General features: G+C 48.3%; 9 protein-coding genes across 9 annotated transcripts; 5 read left to right on the forward strand and 4 right to left on the reverse strand.

The window, feature by feature from the left end:
- Positions 1-85: 85 nt before the first annotated feature.
- Positions 86-2,397, reverse strand: BC939DRAFT_456631 (uncharacterized protein). The gene is made up of 4 exons (XM_051556360.1): positions 1,985-2,397; positions 1,696-1,887; positions 1,446-1,599; positions 86-1,350 (listed from the first exon to the last, which is right to left on the reverse strand). Exons 1-4 carry the CDS (start codon positions 2,360-2,362, stop codon positions 194-196), a joined length of 1,881 nt encoding a protein of 626 aa, XP_051410482.1. The 5' UTR covers positions 2,363-2,397; the 3' UTR covers positions 86-193.
- Positions 2,398-2,538: 141 nt separating this feature from the next.
- BC939DRAFT_504671 (DNA polymerase alpha/epsilon subunit B-domain-containing protein) lies at positions 2,539-5,277 on the forward strand (the record flags this gene model as incomplete). The annotated part of the gene is made up of 9 exons (XM_051560556.1): positions 2,539-2,623; positions 2,724-3,039; positions 3,134-3,423; positions 3,534-3,844; positions 3,977-4,168; positions 4,244-4,474; positions 4,566-4,732; positions 4,823-4,955; positions 5,074-5,277. The coding sequence occupies 9 exons, from the start codon at positions 2,539-2,541 to the stop codon at positions 5,275-5,277; spliced, it is 1,929 nt and encodes a 642-aa protein (XP_051410483.1).
- Positions 5,278-5,606: 329 nt separating this feature from the next.
- On the reverse strand, positions 5,607-6,184 carry BC939DRAFT_504672 (At2g23090 like protein; the record flags this gene model as incomplete). Its single annotated transcript, XM_051560557.1, has 4 exons — positions 5,607-5,688; positions 5,787-5,857; positions 5,968-6,042; positions 6,176-6,184. The coding sequence occupies 4 exons, from the start codon at positions 6,182-6,184 to the stop codon at positions 5,607-5,609; spliced, it is 237 nt and encodes a 78-aa protein (XP_051410484.1).
- Positions 6,185-6,421: 237 nt separating this feature from the next.
- Positions 6,422-7,783, forward strand: BC939DRAFT_456638 (60S ribosomal protein L17/L23). Its single transcript, XM_051556361.1, has 4 exons — positions 6,422-6,456; positions 7,097-7,306; positions 7,419-7,490; positions 7,600-7,783. The coding sequence occupies exons 1-4, from the start codon at positions 6,444-6,446 to the stop codon at positions 7,722-7,724; spliced, it is 420 nt and encodes a 139-aa protein (XP_051410485.1). The 5' UTR covers positions 6,422-6,443; the 3' UTR covers positions 7,725-7,783.
- Positions 7,784-7,964: 181 nt separating this feature from the next.
- Positions 7,965-9,250, reverse strand: BC939DRAFT_456640 (small nuclear ribonucleoprotein sm d2). Its single transcript, XM_051556362.1, has 4 exons — positions 8,877-9,250; positions 8,510-8,717; positions 8,287-8,392; positions 7,965-8,197 (listed from the first exon to the last, which is right to left on the reverse strand). The coding sequence occupies exons 1-4, from the start codon at positions 8,879-8,881 to the stop codon at positions 8,181-8,183; spliced, it is 336 nt and encodes a 111-aa protein (XP_051410486.1). The 5' UTR covers positions 8,882-9,250; the 3' UTR covers positions 7,965-8,180.
- BC939DRAFT_456642 (DAD/Ost2) lies at positions 8,629-10,013 on the forward strand. The gene is made up of 4 exons (XM_051556363.1): positions 8,629-9,133; positions 9,229-9,384; positions 9,532-9,595; positions 9,699-10,013. Exons 1-4 carry the CDS (start codon positions 9,082-9,084, stop codon positions 9,763-9,765), a joined length of 339 nt encoding a protein of 112 aa, XP_051410487.1. The 5' UTR covers positions 8,629-9,081; the 3' UTR covers positions 9,766-10,013.
- BC939DRAFT_456647 (mitochondrial ATP synthase epsilon chain-domain-containing protein) lies at positions 9,954-11,034 on the forward strand. Its single transcript, XM_051556364.1, has 3 exons — positions 9,954-10,094; positions 10,503-10,638; positions 10,750-11,034. The coding sequence occupies exons 1-3, from the start codon at positions 10,066-10,068 to the stop codon at positions 10,780-10,782; spliced, it is 198 nt and encodes a 65-aa protein (XP_051410488.1). The 5' UTR covers positions 9,954-10,065; the 3' UTR covers positions 10,783-11,034.
- A 73-nt stretch (positions 11,035-11,107) lies between these two features.
- Positions 11,108-12,878, reverse strand: BC939DRAFT_456653 (ras-related protein rab-2B-like protein). Its single transcript, XM_051556365.1, has 10 exons — positions 12,764-12,878; positions 12,597-12,618; positions 12,481-12,491; positions 12,341-12,402; positions 12,161-12,227; positions 11,959-12,025; positions 11,835-11,850; positions 11,515-11,719; positions 11,363-11,431; positions 11,108-11,262 (listed from the first exon to the last, which is right to left on the reverse strand). The coding sequence occupies exons 1-10, from the start codon at positions 12,797-12,799 to the stop codon at positions 11,173-11,175; spliced, it is 645 nt and encodes a 214-aa protein (XP_051410489.1). The 5' UTR covers positions 12,800-12,878; the 3' UTR covers positions 11,108-11,172.
- A 313-nt stretch (positions 12,879-13,191) lies between these two features.
- On the forward strand, positions 13,192-19,228 carry BC939DRAFT_478587 (uncharacterized protein; the record flags this gene model as incomplete). Its single annotated transcript, XM_051558776.1, has 4 exons — positions 13,192-13,551; positions 13,624-13,692; positions 13,787-13,972; positions 14,075-19,228. 4 exons carry the CDS (start codon positions 13,192-13,194, stop codon positions 19,226-19,228), a joined length of 5,769 nt encoding a protein of 1,922 aa, XP_051410490.1.
- Position 19,229: the final 1 nt, after the last annotated feature.

Genomic DNA, 19,229 nt, shown 5'->3' on the forward strand with positions numbered 1-19,229 from the left:
TCCAGAAGTTGCTGAAGGCGATGATAGTTGTAGTAGGTGGCCACAGATAAAAAAAAAAAAAAAAAAAAAAAAAAAAAAAAGAGAAAGACTGACTGTGCAAATGAAAAAAAAAAAGAAAATGAAAATGCTTTGAAAAGATAGACAAAAGTCGTCTCCTGTCTCTCCATGTCTCCCGATGTGCTGTCCCTGTTTATCATTGTGTCGCCTTCGTAAATTGATATTGAGTGAGACCAATGTTACCGTGAGCATCTCGGATAATGACACCGCGGATCATGCCGAGTACTTCGTGCGGCTCGGGCATGGATAGACGAGGAGCATCGCTAGGGCCAGACATGAAATCAGTAGGCAATGGAACAGCCTTGTGCCGGCCGGGTTGATTAGAAGCGAATGGCTGTAGTTGAAGACCAGCGCCGACCTGATGAGCTGTTGCAGCAGCAGCAGCAGCATTGGCACTCATATCCCAACCACCAGCTGCTACAGAATAAGCATACTGCTGTTGGGCTGCAATGGCTGCTGGATCTTGGCCATAGCCAGCATATGCATATCCAGAATAATCCGTTTGTCCTGCCATCGGGTATCCTTGTCCATAAGCGCTGTAACCAGCTTGAGCGGCATGAGGATCGAGGTGCGACAGTTGTTGATGCGGGGCAAGTGGATAGTGTTGAGGGTGAACGGGGTTCCCGGCCTGATGCATTGGCTGTGAGGCAGGTTTAGGGGGAAGAGATGGGTGTGAAGTCAAAGGCGATGCAGTGGCGCTGTGAGATCCTGGATGTCTGCTATCACGGGGTGGCGGCGCGTTGCTGAGGTCAGGCCGATCCCGTCTCCTGTCATCATATCGACTGCTTCCTGCACCAAACGATGCTTCGCCTCTTGCTTTAGACAGAGGTGGACGGTCCCTGAAATCCCGAGGATCCCGTATATCCCTCGGATCGGGTGGAGCCAAAGATCCAGGTCCAGGTGGCCGCATAGCCATGTCTCGTGGATCACGACGATCGAAATAATCTGGATGGCGATAGTCATCGCGTGAATCAGGGTAATAATCGTAATGATCATAGTAATCCTCGCGGTAAGATGGCCACTCTCCATACCCGCGGGAGGGGCTCCGGGAGTCTCTGAATGGAGGTCCATTTGCACTTGTTGAGCTGGCGGGCGGTGGGCCGTGATGCGGTGATCCTGAAGCGGGTGGTGGGAAGCGACCTGCGACATATGGATGAGGACGTGTTCCTGGTGGACCTGTAGGTCTTCCCCCCCTGCTAGGGTATGGGCTGTAGCCAGGCCTTCCGGACCGCTTGGGTTCAATCTCTGCGCGTTTATAGAACGTGTCCCAGATGTTGACAACATTATGCAGCTCTAGCACGAGAAAAGACGACAACTGTTACTAATGGGCGGTACAAAGGGATCATATCGAGAATGGTCGCCGTTGTTCTCCAGCATCCCCTGCTTACCGGCATTTTTGGTGGCCGTTTCAGCGCTGTCTTCTTCTGATGCCTGCTTTCTAGGCTTAATTCCATCTAGGTACAGATCCACGCGGATATCATGCACGGCATCATCATAGCTCTTGAAAACTGAAGTTTCATCCTCGAACCTTTGCTTGATTACCTACAGGGTCAATGAATATACATAATAGTATGCCGTGTTAGCAGATAATTCCAAATAAGCGCTGGATCGCAACAAGGTCATACTAACGGTGCTTACATCTCTTTCTGGATCAACGTCCTCCAGCAGTTTTTTGCCCTGTTCATCCACCTCACCAATGACACGATCGCGGGCCGAAGTCAATACAAAATCGTTAGAGTAGTTGCGAAGATCTGCCGCAAGCGCCTTTTTATCGCTGACGATAGCCGTGATCTCCTCAGCTGTCTTTTTGCATAGGTACCCTGAGATGTGCTAAACATCGACATGAAGTTGGCATTCAACAAACGATTAGACCACGGATACAGCTCAGTCCGAACTGTCATATCAGCTCAACTACGAACAATCCTACCTGTTTACTACAATCTTGGAGAAGCAGATGAAGTGGTTGACCAGTTCTGCGTGGTCTCCTCTTGATTGGCTGCGCAGGCATGGATTTGGCTTGCGTCTGCGGTTGCTGTTGTTGGTGATGCTGTTCCTGTTTCAGTTGATTCTGCTGAGACTCAGGTGTCGAGGCACTGGTTTCGTATTGATTAGAGGGTGAAGGGGGTATGTGGTCCGCAGAGGCACTGTTCTCGTTTTGACTAGTGGTAGGTGTGCTTACGACGCTCTCAGACGGCGTAGGAATGACAGGACCAGCCGACGCAGAAACGAGTGGCTCCGGGCCGGGTTGCTGAGACTCCTGCGGTATGCTCAGGAGCGTTTCGTCCAGTGTCCCTTCCTGCTCCATGGTGTAGAGATTCGTTCAAGCGTTCAAGAGTGGTGAAATGATTCGGGTTTTCCTTTGCAAGTGTTTACTCATTTCATGGCCGTTGAAGAAAAAAGCCACCACTGACTTCATTTGGCCCAAAAGGGCAAAACGCGCTTTTCTATTTATTTTCAAAACATACAACTCTCAACGTGGCCATGTCGACTCAGGACAACCGGGAGCGCGCATTGCTCAGCATCTTTGGGCCAACACTCAGCAAGAATCCAGCAGCGCTTCGGGAATGTAAGTCGCTGCATCACTGTTTGCAAGCAGCGCCGTGGGGTCGTACAAAACTTGACTTTTTTTTTTTTTTTTTTTTTTTTTTTCTTCCTGAAATACATAGGCGTGAACCTTTTGCAGATATACGGCATTGAGCCCGAGACGCTGCATTCAAAATGGGAGGCATATATCATGAACCACACGAACGCTACAGGAGACGAAGACGATGGATCCATGACACCTGCGCATCTGGAAGGCTTCAAGAGCAATCTTCGTCGCACACTGGAGCAACAGGCACAGCAAGGATACCAGGCACAGGTGTCCTCTTCGACTTCATTCGCGACCCCCAAGAAAGCCGCGATCAAGTCAAGATACCATGGCTCGGGAAGACCTGCTTCCACTATCAATTACGAGATGGACCTGGACCAGTTGAATGATTTGTACGTTTATGATATCTCAGGCGGTAGCTCTATCCAGGCGTTGCTGACGAATTATACTAACATGTGCAGTTGATTCATCCCTCTATATACGTAGTGGGGCACCTGATAGCAGATCCACATTTGCGATTCCCACAACTCCGATTAGGAACAGGGGCAGTAATGGCGTCGCTCCGCTTCCAATCTCTCCATCACAGCCCTCCCCTTCATCAAAGCAGTTTGCACTTCGTAAGAACCAGTCAGAAACAGAGGAGACGTTGAACGGCAACTTGTCATTACGCCAAGCAGCACCAAACAACAGCCCCGATTACCGAAATGCAATCAATCTGGTGGTCAGCGTAAAGCCGTATCGATATATGTTCGAAAAACTCGCCGAGAAGGGTGAAGGTACAGACCAGGACGCTATCAATTTGTATGCCGAGGAAGGGACTGGTGCGGATAGCAGACACTCACCATGCGCTACGTCATTTTTTCTTTCTTTTTGGTTCCGCTTACAGCTTTGGATGACAGGATCGACTTGTTTGCAAGTATTTATAAGAAATTCCATCCCGACACCGAGTTTCGCAATCCTGCCTACCCGAGCCAAGCCGTTGTCACTGTGGTCGGAAGGATTTGCTCCGACGCCAATGAGGGCAAGACTAATGAACGCTCGCTTGTCCTGGAGACGAGTCGTTCACTTGGTGGGGGATCAAGGGTAAAACTGGATATTGCAGAGATTTCAGGATTCGGATTTTTTCCAGGCCAGATTGTTGTCCTGAGTGGCATCAACGCGAACGGATCTATCTTTGCTGTTACACGTGTACACGAGGTATGCTTGATTAAGGGCGAGGAATCATTTGAAAGTCATTGCTGCGGCTTCCTCATTTCGCCTACTTACAGTTTTTTTTTTTTTTTTTTTTTTTTTTTTTTTTTTTTTTTTTTTTTCGGTCTTCGCTGATAGTTGCCCTCGTTGCCAATGGCCGGTGCAAGCCCAGCTGATCTGGAGGAATATCACTATAAAAAAATGAATGGCCAGCCCATGAAGATCATTACTGCAGCAGGCCCATACACGCTCAATGACAACCTCCTGTTTGAGCCCTTCGCAGCACTCATGGAGCATGTCACGAGGGAGCGACCAGATGTGTTACTACTGGTGAGTATAAGACCATCTCGATTATTTTCCGTTGCAACCTAGACCAAATATTGACCCATACTTTATTGTTTTTAGGTAGGACCGTTCGTGTCCTCTCAGCATCCGTTGATTTTGTCCGGCAACGTTGACATGACGCCCGAACAGTACTTCTCATTATACATTTCGTCTCTGCTTTCGCAGCATCAAGAGCGATACCCGAAGGAGATGCAGATCTTGCTCGTCCCCAGCCTACAAGATGTTATTCACGAGACCACAGTAATGCCCCAGCCAGGATTTGAACATGTCCGTCCACTCGGCTTGCCGGCAGTAAGTTGTGTTCAGCCTTTTATTTCGCACTATATGCCTTATCGACTCGCTACACAATTTCTGACACGAATGTTCTGCTTTGTCTACCCAGGGAACATATTGCCTACCCAACCCAGCACAATTTACGATCAACGAAATGGTGTTTTCAGTCACCAGTTCGGATATTCTAATGCACCTGAGCGGCGATGAGATTGCACGAAACCCAGAACGGACAGACCGTATGGGTCGTCTCTCCAAATATCTCGTTGAACAGCGCAAGTACGTCGAGTGCTGCTTGAAACGTGAGGTCATATTGCCGTATGCCCAGCAATGATCAAAACGCTAACCTGTCGTTCTTTGCTGTGATAGCATGCATCCTGTGTATCCCGGTCTGACATCGGATGTAGAAAGTGGAGTGGACTTTAACCAATACGACTTGATGGACCTTCGCGTTTGCCCCGATGTTATCATCCTGCCAAGTAAGCTAAAGAGCTTTGCCAAGGTAGATATGCTACGAATATTATTGCCTCTTTTTTTTTTTTTCTTTCTCTTGGTTTCCTTTGATTCAATAGTCCTCAACTAAAATCGTATATTCGCTCCTGTACTTCATCCCCAATTAGACCGTCGATAATGTAGTCGTTGTAAATCCGAATCAGCTTTGCAAGGCGCAGACTGGAGGCACGTTCGCACGTCTGACAATTCACCCAATATCCGAGGGCATCCTCAGTGATGCCGTGATGATGATGGATGAGGAGGATAAGCAGAGTCTGTCGATGTATCATCGGGTCTATGAGCGCTGCCGAGTTGATCTTGTCCGCGTATAGCCATTGCCTTTCATCCTTGCGCCTCTAATAAACGATTCGGCCGCCCATATTCCAATCCTGTACCACTATTGCTTTCACGCCATGTCGCGCCGTTTTTCTTGACCCGCACTGCATCCCTGAATCCAATGAGTTCCTTTCAACTACGCTCCGCAAATGCTAATGTTTATTAATAGTTTTGTATTTTTTGATGAATATATTGGACCTTGCCGAGTACAATCCTCATGATATGATAAGCGCTCGACCGATCTCAGAACGCCCTGTGTGTTCCTCTGTTTAGTTGCTTTAAAATGGGAATAGAAACAAAGACAACATAAACTGAAGCTTTCCCTCTACTTCTTGGGGGTCTCAACGAATCCAGGGAAACAATCGTTGACGGTTTTGCTGTGCTTGTTGGTGGCATGCTCTTCGAGGCTAGTATTATATGACCAATAGAAAGGACCGGTCATTGCCTGTTGTATGAAATGATGTTTCGCGGAAAAAGTTCGACGAAGTGGTGCTCTTTCACTTACGCTTTGGTGCGAATAGTGCACAAAAAGGTCTGGCGGCAGGTTTGGCAAACAATGTTCTTGGCAGCCTCGTTCTAGACGGGGCAAAAAATAAAAATAAAATACAAAAAGGGCAGAGGGTTAGGCTGTTAGATCATTAACTTTGCTTTGTAAAAAGTATCGCAAGAGTAGATAGTCTACTTACAGCCTTGAGCTGACTGTTGGCGATGCCGCCCGCGTTTTTGGCGTTGCGCTCACGCTTCATTTGTGCTTTTTGTCCCTACATACAGGAAAATATAAGGCGCAGAGAGAAAGAGTAGTTGGAAGGAAAGCGCAGGTATTAGGGGAGAGTTTCAAGGCGACGCTGATAGAAAAGAGTAGAGCGGCAAAGAAAGAAAGAAAGGTGTACTAACGTTTCCCATGGTGGATTGTGTAGAGTGTATAGACGAGGAGCCTGAATTTAAAGGTGGGTATGAAGATGTATTCGTTGAGGTATGTGGAAAGGATGGAATCGAAAGTTAGATGAAAAAATACAGGGCGGGGTCAAAGTGTTGTTCTTACTCCTGAAGAGCAAGCAGGGTCTAGCCTAATGAAAAAACACAAGCCACGCTGTGCTATCAACTTATAACTGCTCGATCTGCGCGAGTATTGAGAAAGCCCTCTTTCATTTATTTCAACAACATGTCCGCAAAGGGTGCGTTTAATTGACAGTCACATCGACCATACCTTGGATGCCTTTTACTGTATCTAGCCTGACAGGAGGCTGGCGATCCATCCATCAGCATACGCGGGATATCTATCGACCAACACACGCGCCATCGACATTAATCGACCTTGATCCCACAATGGGCCGACTCTGTGCTTTTTGACTCATCTTGACGATGTTCATTTAAGTGCGGCATGAAGGCTGGAAAAACTCGACCAACTGTTGTCTCTTGGGGTTGTTGCAAGAGTAGCATGAGACAGAAGCAACGCTATTTTTTTGGAAGGCGCCAGTAGAGCTTTATTATTTATGGATTACTCTACGACAGCGGTGTTGACAAGTTCATTCAAAGGACCATCGTAGCAGGACCACGCACAATCTAAGATCCAGCAAAACGCTCCTGAACCAACTGCAACGCGGATAGAGATCTCACCATCCCTTTGCCGCCACAGGACGACGTAGTGGAGTGCAGTTGCTTTATGCCCGTCTCATCCATCAGCTGCAGACTTTCAGCTGTCTGACTTCGCCTGGGCTGGATTGACACTGACTGGATTAGTTGGAGTACAGATCGACATCAGTCTATTCGCTAATCTCTGGACACTCTCATATCTGCTGTAACTATGTGTAATAGGTGGAGCTGCTTCCGGAAACAAGTTCCGCATGACCTTGGGTTTGCCCGTCGGCGCCGTCATGAACTGCGCTGACAACTCTGGCGCCAAGAACTTGTACGTTATCTCCGTTAAGGGAATTCACGGTCGTCTTAACAAGCTGCCTGCTGGTGGTGTCGGTGACATGGTCATGGCCACTGTCAAGAAGGGAAAGCCCGAGTTGAGAAAGAAGGGTATGTTTTTGTAGACTCGTTCAATTGGATCGCTGCTGTAAAGTCCTCGTAAGCTTCTAGATGTGGTTCTGACTCGTCCGTTACCAATCTTATTATTTGTCCTTTTCATTAGTTATGCCCGCCGTCATTATCCGCCAGCGCAAGGCCTGGCGCCGTCGCGATGGTGTCTTCATCTACTTTGAGGGTAGGTGTAGTTCTATTTCATTGCTATTGCTTGACGCTTTTTTTTTTTTCTTTTTTTAATTGACGCCAATCATATTTATCATAAATTCTCTTGCTGAATCGATTATTAGACAACGCCGGTGTCATTGTCAACCCCAAGGGTGAGATGAAGGGTTCTGCCATTACCGGCCCTGTCGGTAAGGAGTGCGCTGATTTGTGGCCCCGTATCGCTTCCTGCGCCGGTACCGTCGTTTAAATCCATTTTACATCGGCACATCAGCTCAAGTTGCAATAAAATAAACCTGGTCTATCCATACTTTGATAATCTCATTTGATATATGTTGTTTCCTGCCAATGCGTTACGTCTGCCCTGCATTAGTATATGATGTTTAGGCCACTTACACAAGTGCTGAACTTCTTTTCTGGTTTGCCAATTATCGAGACATATCCTGCGGTTTTTATCAGACACATGCCTCCGAGATGGCTCAGCGAAGTCGTGTCAGATATGCACCAGGTATGTCAGGCGCCACAGCGCCTTCGCCGCATTGTGTTAGACATAGCTGAATCCTAATGACAAGCATCGATTACCATAGTCGGTGGGGTTATTATTTATTCTGTACATGACAAATCTACTTTGCTTGCTTTCCAAGTATGACGTTAAAGATCCTGAATGCTCCAGTCCTCATATAATTCAGTTGTATGGATCCATTCCTCAAATGTTGCGAAGCACTAACAATATAACACCTCATAGTTAATAAACGTGCAATGTGATACAGTGGGACCAATAAGGCAACTAGAGCATAAACAAAGTGGCATACCAAGAATCACAGAATCTCCACGCAAGAACAGTTTGCTGATAAAGCGCTCCTTATTGACAGGCTTCAGCTTCTTGCCCTTGCCCGCTTTCGGTACTTCGGTCCACATCTGCACATAAGGATAAGAAAGAACGAGCAACGCAGTCAGTGAATGGTTAAATGGTCTCAATGACGCACTACTACTTGCATAGTAGAAGCACATTTGAACGGCGGCGGAGGCCCTTACCTCCTTGACGTTCTCCAAAACCATATTGCAGTGACGATCGAATGCCTTCACTCTGGCGAGAAGCTTCCTGTTATTTCTGCAACTGATAAGGATCTGTGTGTGATTCTTGACGGACTGCTGGAGCACCGAGAGTGGGCCAGTGTTGAATTCTTCTTCCTCCAACTTGCGGAGCTCGTCCTCGGTCATCTCACTCTTGGCCTTTGTGCTGCTGATTTGGGTTGCCAATCAGAAACAAAAGCACGCGTTAGAATGCAAAAAATATCTAGGCCGTTTCCACAACACAGGTGGCAGCGATGATGCAGTGTTGCAGATGGATGCTGACAGGAGACACGGTAGCGATACATAGATACATGGATGAATAACTTACCTCATGGTTGCTTGTTGTTATGCTGATGAATAGTAGTGATCGATCAACCAGAGCTGCTCAGTTTCTTGCACAAGGTAAACAAGCCACCCTGGGACGGGAGTTACGGCCAGCCAGTTGTCGCGCGAAACGTCCTTCCTCCCATCATCTTCTACATACACACACACACACGCTCTTTTAGCTCATCACCGCTTCCATCAACAACGCCATGGACGATTTCAAGTCTGCAACCAACTCTCTCGTGTCATCGTACTTCAAGGGTGCGCTATTCAGAGGCAATCTCTTTGTGCTCTCAAACAACCCAGCGTCAACGCGACTCACAGTATTCTCACCTTGGCCTTATCTCGCTACATAGAGACACCAAAGGCCTTAAAGCTGATCGACGGCTATATGGTCTATGTACTCTTGACTGGAATTATTCAGTTCGTTTACGTTTGTATCGCTGGAACCTTCCCCAACAACGCCTTCTTGGCTGGCTTCATCTCAACGGTTGCAGCGTTTGTTCTCGCTGGTGAGTGTCGTGGCCCAACGGTCGGCATTGTACTCGATAAAGCGTACCCACCTGCAAATGACCTAACATACTGCATTCTACTATCTCTCGCATGCTTCAATTGCTGTATGCGCTCCTACATCCCATGTACCGGGCTTTCAATTGCAGCCAACCTCCGTATGCAGACCAACCCGAAGAATGCGTCTCAGTTCCCTACTACGAGCCCTGAAAGGTATGTGCGCAACATCTATACGTTAATGAAGGCAAGGATCTCTGCATGAAATCTGAACCCTAGAACTTATCATTGTATTATCAATCCTATCATGTCTATTTAGAGCATTTGCGGATTTCCTTGCCTGTAGCGTAGTGGTTCACTTTGCAGTCGCCAACTTCTTGGGATAGATGGTGGGATATGCTGTTCACTGCATGGGTCGACGCAGGACATCGCCCTTATTTACCTACCATACCCAGTCATCATCTTCCAGCGCTCTCTTGTGATGGATACGCCCTACCATTTTGTTTGACTTCTGTAAAATAAATGTCATAAACCGTGCGATTTGTGTTCCGGTGATGAGAATGCGAGGTGGCTTGTGTCGGGACGAGGTGGAGCAAGGGCCGCTGTTCCCGCTGCTGGCAGACACAAACAGACGGTTCCTTCAATCATCGACCCCATCTCTCACTTCATCCTTCAAACTGTCAGCCATGTCTCAATTCTGGAAGCCCACTTTCACGTAAGTGATGCTGCACCGCCCTTTCTCCCTTCCTCACTCCCCCATATATATTTTTTCTTTTTTCATCAGGGGTGCAACACCTGCAACACCAACGACACGGTAGATTGCACGATCACGGACTATCCCGCCTCTTTCCCAATCGCCAGCCCATGGGATTTATTCAGCAGCGATCCCTATATCAGCAGGATGTCTATTCTTTTGAAGCTCATCTTTGTTCGCAATGACACCTCGTCAGCTAGAACCAGCCCTTTGCGATATTTTTTGGGGCCTCAATCAATCTTGGAGCATTCTCACTGTCTTTGTTTGAACGATCTTACCCCTGAGATGATATCGCTCGATCCAGTCTGTTCTGTTTTCGCGGCTTTTAACCCTTTGCGTTTTTTCTGTTGCCTGCTTGGGTTCCACTAGCTATTTGCAATATGCCCAGGTCTGCGCCCGTGCTGTCCGCAACTCGCTCAAAGAGGAGGCCCGCCTCGTCGCCGTTCGCCGTGACGAGCAGGGTTTGAAGTACGCAAAGTGGGAGGCTGGCAAGCAGGGTGACCTTGTAAGTGGAATAATGTTGGGGAAAAGTATTGTTCGTGTTTATGTTTTTAGGTCAGGTCGCTCGATTCACTGACCCAGGCAATCGTCTGCTTCTGTTTGTTACCTGTATTAGAAAAACACCGTTGGCAGCCGCACCACTGCTTAAACATTCTTGGACCCCTACTGAATGTTTCTAGCCGTGTTCAGCCTCTTTTTTTGCTCCCAACAATCAATCGAATGTTGACAGGATGATCATGGTGGAAGAACATGGAAAAGCAATAAACCCAACTTCATTGAAAACCCTCCACTCTTCCCTTCATTTTCTCGTAAATAAACACGTTCACGCTCGCAATCCAGCATGGACAAAAATATATTCATCGGACATGGTCCCTTTCGCCTGCGTGAGTGGGTTATCAAAGTATATATTCATTTTACTGAAACGTGTGTGGATGTATTTGTGAGGAAAAAGTATAAAAAAAAAAAAAAAAAGAGACGACAAATATATTAGGTGGAAGGGTTGAGGGCCATGTTGGTCGCACTTGCGATGGCAATCTATTTACTGACAACAGGCTCCACCGCCGTTTGCCGCTCCCGTCGGCAGAGAAGAGCCTCCAGTATGCATGGGGCCAATTTTGATGCCATGGGCCTACCGTCGAAGATGAGATTGAAAAGGGCATGATTAGACAATCATCCGCAGATGCTATTGCTTGCGGTAACACCCATGTGCTTGCATGCATTATCGTTACCTCGTTGTGGATGTCAAAAACCCCACTCTGAATCTTTTCGTAAATGTTGGTTGCAGTCTCCACGAATGCCTATCGATAAAGGGAAAGACCTGTCAGATCAGAGCGATCGATTTTGCTGATTTATCACAAGCCATTGGTAAAGAGGTCCCTACCTCCTCAACATTGGCAGAGGTCTTAGCGGAGGTCTCCATGAAGAAGAGGCCGTTTGCTTTGGCAAAGGCCTCGCCCTCCTCATAAGAGACAGCCCGCTTGGACTCCAGATCACTCTTGTTTCCAATAAGCATAATAGTCGTGTTGGCATTGGCATGTTGTCTAGCGTCCTCAAGCCAAGTCGTCAGGTGTTTAAAGGTGTCTCTCCTATGGAAATGAGTTGTCAGTAAAGATGGCAGGTCAGAATACCCTCCAGCTGACGCGAAAAAAGGACGCACAGTGTAGTGTTCCGTGATACATATGGTTGCCCTGTCCATCTTACCTCGTGATATCGTAGACTGGAGGGGTACAAAAGAAAACAAAGACACTGGCCATGTGTGAGCAAGTGTTACTGCTGCATCGGTGAATACACGAACATAGGATTCAATCGCACAACAGCAGCTTACCCAAAAGGGCACCAGCAGCTCCTCTGTAGTAGCTTCGGGTGATACTCCTAAAGGATTCCTGTCCGGCCTATCGTATAGGACATACCAAGTTCGCAATTAGACACCAAGCGTTGTGAGCCCTGCAGCCTCGTTTTTGTTTTCCATGCGGTAGAGTGCTCGTCAGCGCCTGATGGCCACAATTGAACTCGTTTAATTGACATACCGTGTCCCAGATCTGAAGCTTGATTTGCTTTCCAGCAACAGAAACGAAGCGAGCTCCAAACTCCACTCTAAAGCGCAAAAATGCAGACAATATATAAGAACGGCGCAAAGGGCTCGGCTTTCTCTGAAGTAGTGCACTGAAAAGTAAAACAAAACATCCGCTTGGTATATCAGAACGTACCCAATGGTCAAGTCATGAGCGGGCTGAAAACGCTTATCGGTAAACTGCAAGAGTAAGCAAGACTGCGACAAAAAAATGAAGATAGTCTGTCAGCTTCGGTTCCCCGTTCTCAGGTAGTTAGCGACCGGTTTTATTTGTACCTTGCCGACACCTATTGAGATTCAAATTGCAGAACGCAAGTTAAAGATGAGGTACAAAGGAGTCCATCCCTGTAAGTTATTTCTCCATCTGCATAGGGAAGGGGCGTCTTTTTTACCTGTGTCGCCGATAATGATATACTAGAAAGCCGGTCGAAGTGGACACACACGAAAGAGGAAAAAAAGAGGTGGCCCAGTCGAGTGGTTAGTAGTATGTTTCTTTGCTCTTGCTCAATTGGTTCCGACTCGGTGCTGGTAGAGGCGGTGGAGGGAGATATGGCTTTACTTTGATGATGTAGTCGTAATTAAAGCTGCTGCTCATGATGGCGTGATGCTGTGTGGTGTTGGTGGGGAGGTTGGTTGGGTTTAGGGAAAGGAAGTGTTGGAAGGGAATAGTATTGGGCTGGGGAAGGCAGGTCATCCTGTGCAATCCAGCGAAAAAACACGTCACTTGCCCCTCTGTGCCCTACACTCGACGTCGAGTGCCAAGATGAAGCACAGAAACGCAGCAACTCTTCCTCAGCACCCCGTCGGTATCCGACCCTCGACCCCACAAACGTTTGCGATCACCATCTGATCTCCAACTCCGTGGATCGAAAAAAAAAGAACTAGATTCTTAATGTAAGAGATGAAATGCCTTTTTTTTTTTTGGACCCAGTCGAAAAGTACAGAACCTATAACCTATACCCCTTTGCTAAACTGTTGCTGCATAGTATGTACAACTCAACAACAGCCACAGGACCCTCAGTGGGACATGGAGCTATACCGGCACGCGGGGCATCTCCTCTTCAACAGAATCTATCCGCAGGTGGAAATAGCACAAGCACATCGACAAATGACAATCAGCCATTGTCTTCAGCAGCTACTCCACCTTACGCGACCAAAATCCTCTGGGTGCACAACGACCTGTACTCAAGGCAGGACTTTCTGCTTGATCCCGCCTGCTTCCCAAACGTTCAGCCGAATGACCTATTTGAGATTTATGATCCTGCCCTTCCGAAAGACACCTCGAAAAAGCTGATCATTCAATGGACTGGTCTTGACAAAGATACCCATCTTAAGGCCCATTGGCAGGTATGGTGCGATACGTGCAATTACGAAATAATAAAGGATCATGATCAGATTATTAATGGTGCTGCAATTCAGGTCTCGCTGGCTAGTAATATTGCCAAAGCGTTCGGACTTTCACCAAGACAGGATGTTATTGTGCAAAGGGTAATACAGGCAACAATACTATCATGCTTGTTTAAAACTTGGTGGGCCGGTAGGAAATACTAATACGCACCCTTTGAATCTTGGGAACGTTTAGGCGGATCCCAGCCAATACGCGGCAACATACGTGGAGTTGACCTTCCGAGACCAATATGTTGGACGAAGCGACATGTGGCGACTGAGGACGAGTCTTGTGGGATCATGCGTGTATGAGGCGAAAAAGATTATATATCTGGGCTGTATTAGGGTCCAAGTCAAGGATATTTACGTCGGCAACCGATTGGTAAGCTTTGCTAAAACTACTCGCAGTAATATCAATTTATTGCCAGGGTCCCTGCCTCTTTAGCATCCTAAAACCTGTACTCAAACTTGAATATGACAACAGGTTCCCAGTGCATGCATCACATCAGAAACAAGGATAATCTTCCGCTCAGAGTCTGCCAAGTACTTTATTTTCATTCAAATGTCCCGCGAGATGTGGGAGTTCGACGAGGATGGGGAGATATTCTTTGAGAGGGTAATTTTCGGCGCTCTTCCAAACCTCTTTGCTCGCTGGCGAGGAAAGAGAGACGGCAAGTCAGAAATGGAGTCCCCCACCAATCATGTTGTGTCGATTGTACTCTTTTCAAGGATATTCTATCAGGAAGAGGAAGAAGCAAGGTTTCGCGTCGATGGTTACCCCGGAGGCCAGACGGGTTTACAAAAGGACGAGGAGGGACGCTACTATCAAGACTTCTACAAGGTCGTCGTTGACTGGGAGGCCAGGACCGACTGGACAACTGCCATTATCCCGCTCAAGGAGGAGGTCATGCGCTATCAACGGGACATTTTACTGCGTCCTGCAGGGCAATACCAGATTCTGTCAGGCGAAAACTCCTTTGCGTTCGAGGGCAATGTCCTGGAATCTATTAATTTGGCACTGAATTCACTGGATAAACACTATGTCGATCGGGATCTACAGAGAACAGGGCTATCAATAGTCGTCATCACGCCTGGATCCGGAGTATTTGATGTCGACAAGAAATTACTGCGCCTGACAACAGAGAGGATGATCAGCGGAGGAATTGGACTTGACATGATCTGCCTCTCAAAGATACCAGCACATATCGTCCCGCTTTTCCGCTGGAAGGGACCTGCCAGTGATAGCGATGGTCTCAAACTCATGATTCAGGGGACCGATCAATTGTCTACGAGCTCCAGCGCGACAAACAACAGCAACGGCAATCTTAACCCTCGGTCCGTCAGCGCTCATTCACGGCCCAACTCCCGTCCTCCGTCAGTGAAGGAGTCGCCAGCCGAAGTACGAGGTGGACAGTTAGGGTCAAAGCTCAGTCCACCATCGGAGGTACTGCTGGATATGTCGGATCCGCTTTATTACGACGCGCCGCCAACATTTCCTTCCTCCCCTTTGGTGACCTACTACATGATGCCCCACTGGGTCGACTGCATGTTCTACGTCAGTTCGCAGAAGCCTAACCCTCAAAAGTTTTATACCCGCTGCAAGATGTACGAGCTCCAGATGATGGGTATTATGGAACACGAGATTTCAAGCATATCGATCCCATATCTAAATGAGAACTACAATCAGCAGTATTCGGCCCCGTTCGGAAAGCGACTCAGCTCTACAGACGCCCTCACCGCCAGAAGCCATCTCTCTAAGTCGATCGACTTTGACAAACACGATGACGACATCTTTTCTGACCCAAACTCACCTTTGGCAGCGGAGCTCAAGCACCTTAACTCATCATCTAACCACACGCCTCGCGGATTAACCAGAGACGCTGTGTCAATGGACAACCTGGAATCCCCGGCTGCACGGATCGTCAGCAATGGGCGTCGATACGACACATATCTCGGAGGCACTGCGCATCAGTCCATGTCGAATCATAATAAGATGGCCCCCGAGATCTCACGGAGCCTGCCCAGAGTTTGGGGTGCGATGACGATTGGAGGTTCGTCAAACATCATTCACGAGAATCAAGTTCTTAAGGATATGACAGCCGTACCAGGACGGGTCTCGTTTTCTTTAAAAAGCGCCAACGGATTTCTTGAGGAAAGTCGAGCGGTCATGCAACCGGACAAGGGCATTGGAGACGACTTTGAGAATCATAATGAGATAAAAGGGCAGCGCGAGTTTCAGGACGACACTGCTGGTGAACAAAACAACTACGGCCGCACTTCAATGCAGGGTCACATCGACATCAGATCGAAGACTGGCCACGTTCGGGCGAGCACTGACGAAGACCCAGGGTTCCTGAGTTCGAGCACAGTCAAACCAATATTCATATCGCGGAATCAACGGGCACTTCAAGATGACGGGGCGCCCTCGGAGATATCGGGAGCTGACTCTTGCAATACAGGATCTATTTCGAGCGACAAGGGCAACCGACCATTCGCGTCAAACTCTGGAGGCCTCGGCAAGATTGTTCAAAACCGGCTAAAATCATTGAAGGCTTCCATCAATCCCTGTAATCCTCCTCGGACCATCCTTCCCATGACATCGCATCTGAGGCGTTGGCAGCACGCTTTTCCACGGGTACAGGGGCGCTCTGCGTCCACTGATCTAATTCGGAGCGAGGTCTACACAGATGGCCTGTCGAACACAGAGGCCTGGAGAGGACTAATGTCACCGGCATCTTTACCGCTTACGACCGACTACTTCCCGAGCGATGAGGAGCTTCGAAAGCTCTATTCAGAGTATATTCACACCATCTCGCCAAGTGAGGAAGCAGGAAGTTATGTCGAAAATGACCAGGAACGACGCCTCAAGGCCAAGTCCCTAATGAAGGAGCTGATTTACCATCGCTTAGCGCAGGGATTTCAACTTATTGTCGGAAAGGCTCGATCATCAACCGATGCGGTCAAGACAGACGTCTCTGGCACATCATCGGATAGGAAAGGTACAGAGACGGTCGGTGGTGGAACAGTTTCCAAACGCTCTAGCGCCAGGGCTGCATTAGGAGGTGCGCAGGATCATGCCCCGATGGAATTCCCAAGCAAAGATGCAGGAACGACAGACGGTACCACACCTGGCAACAGCACAAAGGATAAGGCCTGTTATCTCAGCATGGGACAACAGGTCCACCGACTTTCAATCGATGCTGTGCAGGGCAACGTCGAGGTGAAGCGGTACGAGAGACGCTTTAACTATAAGCCCGAGAATATCAAGTATCAGTGTGTCATATGGGCCAAGCAACTTCCCGGTTACATGCCGCGGAATCTATCCTTTACCTATCCGTTGTTGTCACATTACCAATGGAATTATCTAGACCACCTTGTCTCAGGATATCAGGAGGAGCTTACAGAGGAGCTTCTGTACTGGCGAGCTCGTTTCATCCTGATACCTATGGAGCACGTAGCGTCGAATAATCTGACCAATGTTGCAGGGGAGCACTTGGACGAGGAGGAAATGCGACTCGCAGGATTCCAAAAGTTTCTGGATCTGTTCCAGAAAGCGCGCTACAACGATACTCAAAACGAGCGTTCGTCATCATCCTCGAGGAAACAAGATCTATCGGTCAAGGTGCAGCTGATCACTTGCAGCTTTGCAGCCTGGGCGTTTTCAGAACTGTCGAGAAAGGAGCAAGACAATGGCCAAGCTAGTTTGAATATGACCGCCATGGCGGAACCCGAGAAACTCACTCGTAACTCCAAGATCCAGATAATTGCAACGGCTATTCAAAATCCATTGACTGGGATCAAGTTGCAGGACCGCCGGTGGCATTTGCGAGTTTACAACAGTGTCTTCTTGGGCAATGAGGTCGTGGACTGGTTGATTCACAACTTTGTCGATATCGAAACCCGGGAGGAGGCAACCGATTTCGGAAAGAAACTGTTCGATAAAGGTCTGTTTATCCATTGTCTGGGTAAGCACCACTTTATGGACGGACACTACTTTTACCAATTCTCCGGCGAATATGCGCCCTCTGGAAAACAGACGAGAGGCTGGTTCAGAAATACAACCACATCTCTGACGAGACGAGATGTCGACCTGGAGAAGATTCTCTCAAGGGATAAGGATCCAGATCCAACTTCTGAAAAGCAAACACGACCCTCCAACAAACTGGCTTCAGCATCCACGGGCGGATCAATCGCAACCCTAGGCTCGGTATCGCAAACCGCAAGCGGCAATGCCTCCACTGCAACGAACACAACTCAGCCGTCGAACAATGGAGCGCCGTCTTTTAAGGAGCGCATGGAAATGCTGCAAAAATTGGCGCCACCAAAACGGGTTGAGATGTCGAGGGCTATCAATATTGACGTCGATCCGAACAAACGGAGCGAGCGGAGAGAGACAGCAATTCTGCACTTTGATCTGGCGCACAACATCAGGCATTGCTATCACTTCCAGCTGCATTGGCTGGGGTGCACTGCGCGGCTGATTGAGGACATGTTGCAATCTTGGGGAAGAACTGCGGAGCGGTGTGGCCTCCGCCTGGTGGAGGCACCGATCGAGCAAGACTCGCAGGGCCGCGCCTTCAATCCGTTTGAATGTCCCGTCCCCATCAAACTTGCCTTACGTCCACCGCTCACCAAGGGCTTCTTTAAGCCTTCCTCGTCACTCGACCCACTTACTGAACCGGTTCAAGTTCCCAAGATGCACTTTTTTACGGAGCTGGTAAAACTTCATGGGTTCATTCTGGACATGGAATCGGATGAACTGTATCCGCCATCGACACAACTGAACTACTCTTATAGAAGAGCGCCTTACAAGAATATTCAGTACGTCCATCGGACAGGTGTGGCATTTATTCAGATTTCCTATACCGGGTCTTACGAGTTCTTCTGGGTCAATAATCGACTCTTGACCTCGCATTCGATTACAACGCCTGAGCGCGATCGCAGTGACTGGGACCGATCCAAGATTGGAGCTGCCGGCAGTAGTGGTGCCGGCAATGGTCAAGATGGAGGAAACATTGGGGGTTCTTCGTCAAGCAAGACCACCGCTAACCACGTTCCCAATCCTGATATGCTCCGGAAGAAATTTGAGGATACATGCGCAGACAAGGACGAGCTTGCCAAGATCTGGGGTGAGATATCAAGCCACCTGGAAACCGTATCGGGTATTCAAGATATTTTAGAGGACGTGCCTGACGAGAGGGTGGTTGAGAACGAAGGTCTCGAGTGGGTTATGCCATCTCTGGCCGCTCCCCGACGGAAATCGGATGCTCAGCTCGATGTTTCTCAGGATGGGTCCAAAGTCCATGGGCCTACCGATGTTAGTGACTCAGAAACTGTCAAAGAAAGTGAGATCAATGGATACTCTTCGGTTTCGGCTAATGTGCCTATCATTCGCATTGATATGGACCCTGCGTCTCGCGAGGAGGACAGGAGACATGCAGAAACAGAAGCTCAATTCCAACCCCAGGAGCAGACGCATGTAAAGAACGAACCGCAAAGGCAGACCCAGGCTCAGAATCCAGTGGTTGACCGACATGAGCCAATCCCAGACGCCAAGGTTGAATCCTCAGTGCCGCTGGAGACCACACGCGCTGGAGAAGCCAAGGAGGATGTAGCTGAGGCCAGGAATGAGAAATAAA

The sequence above is a fragment of the Gamsiella multidivaricata genome, assembly GCF_025024155.1.
Source record: "Gamsiella multidivaricata strain RSA 2152 chromosome Unknown BC939scaffold_48, whole genome shotgun sequence".
In the NCBI taxonomy this organism is placed as follows: domain Eukaryota; kingdom Fungi; phylum Mortierellomycota; class Mortierellomycetes; order Mortierellales; family Mortierellaceae; genus Gamsiella; species Gamsiella multidivaricata.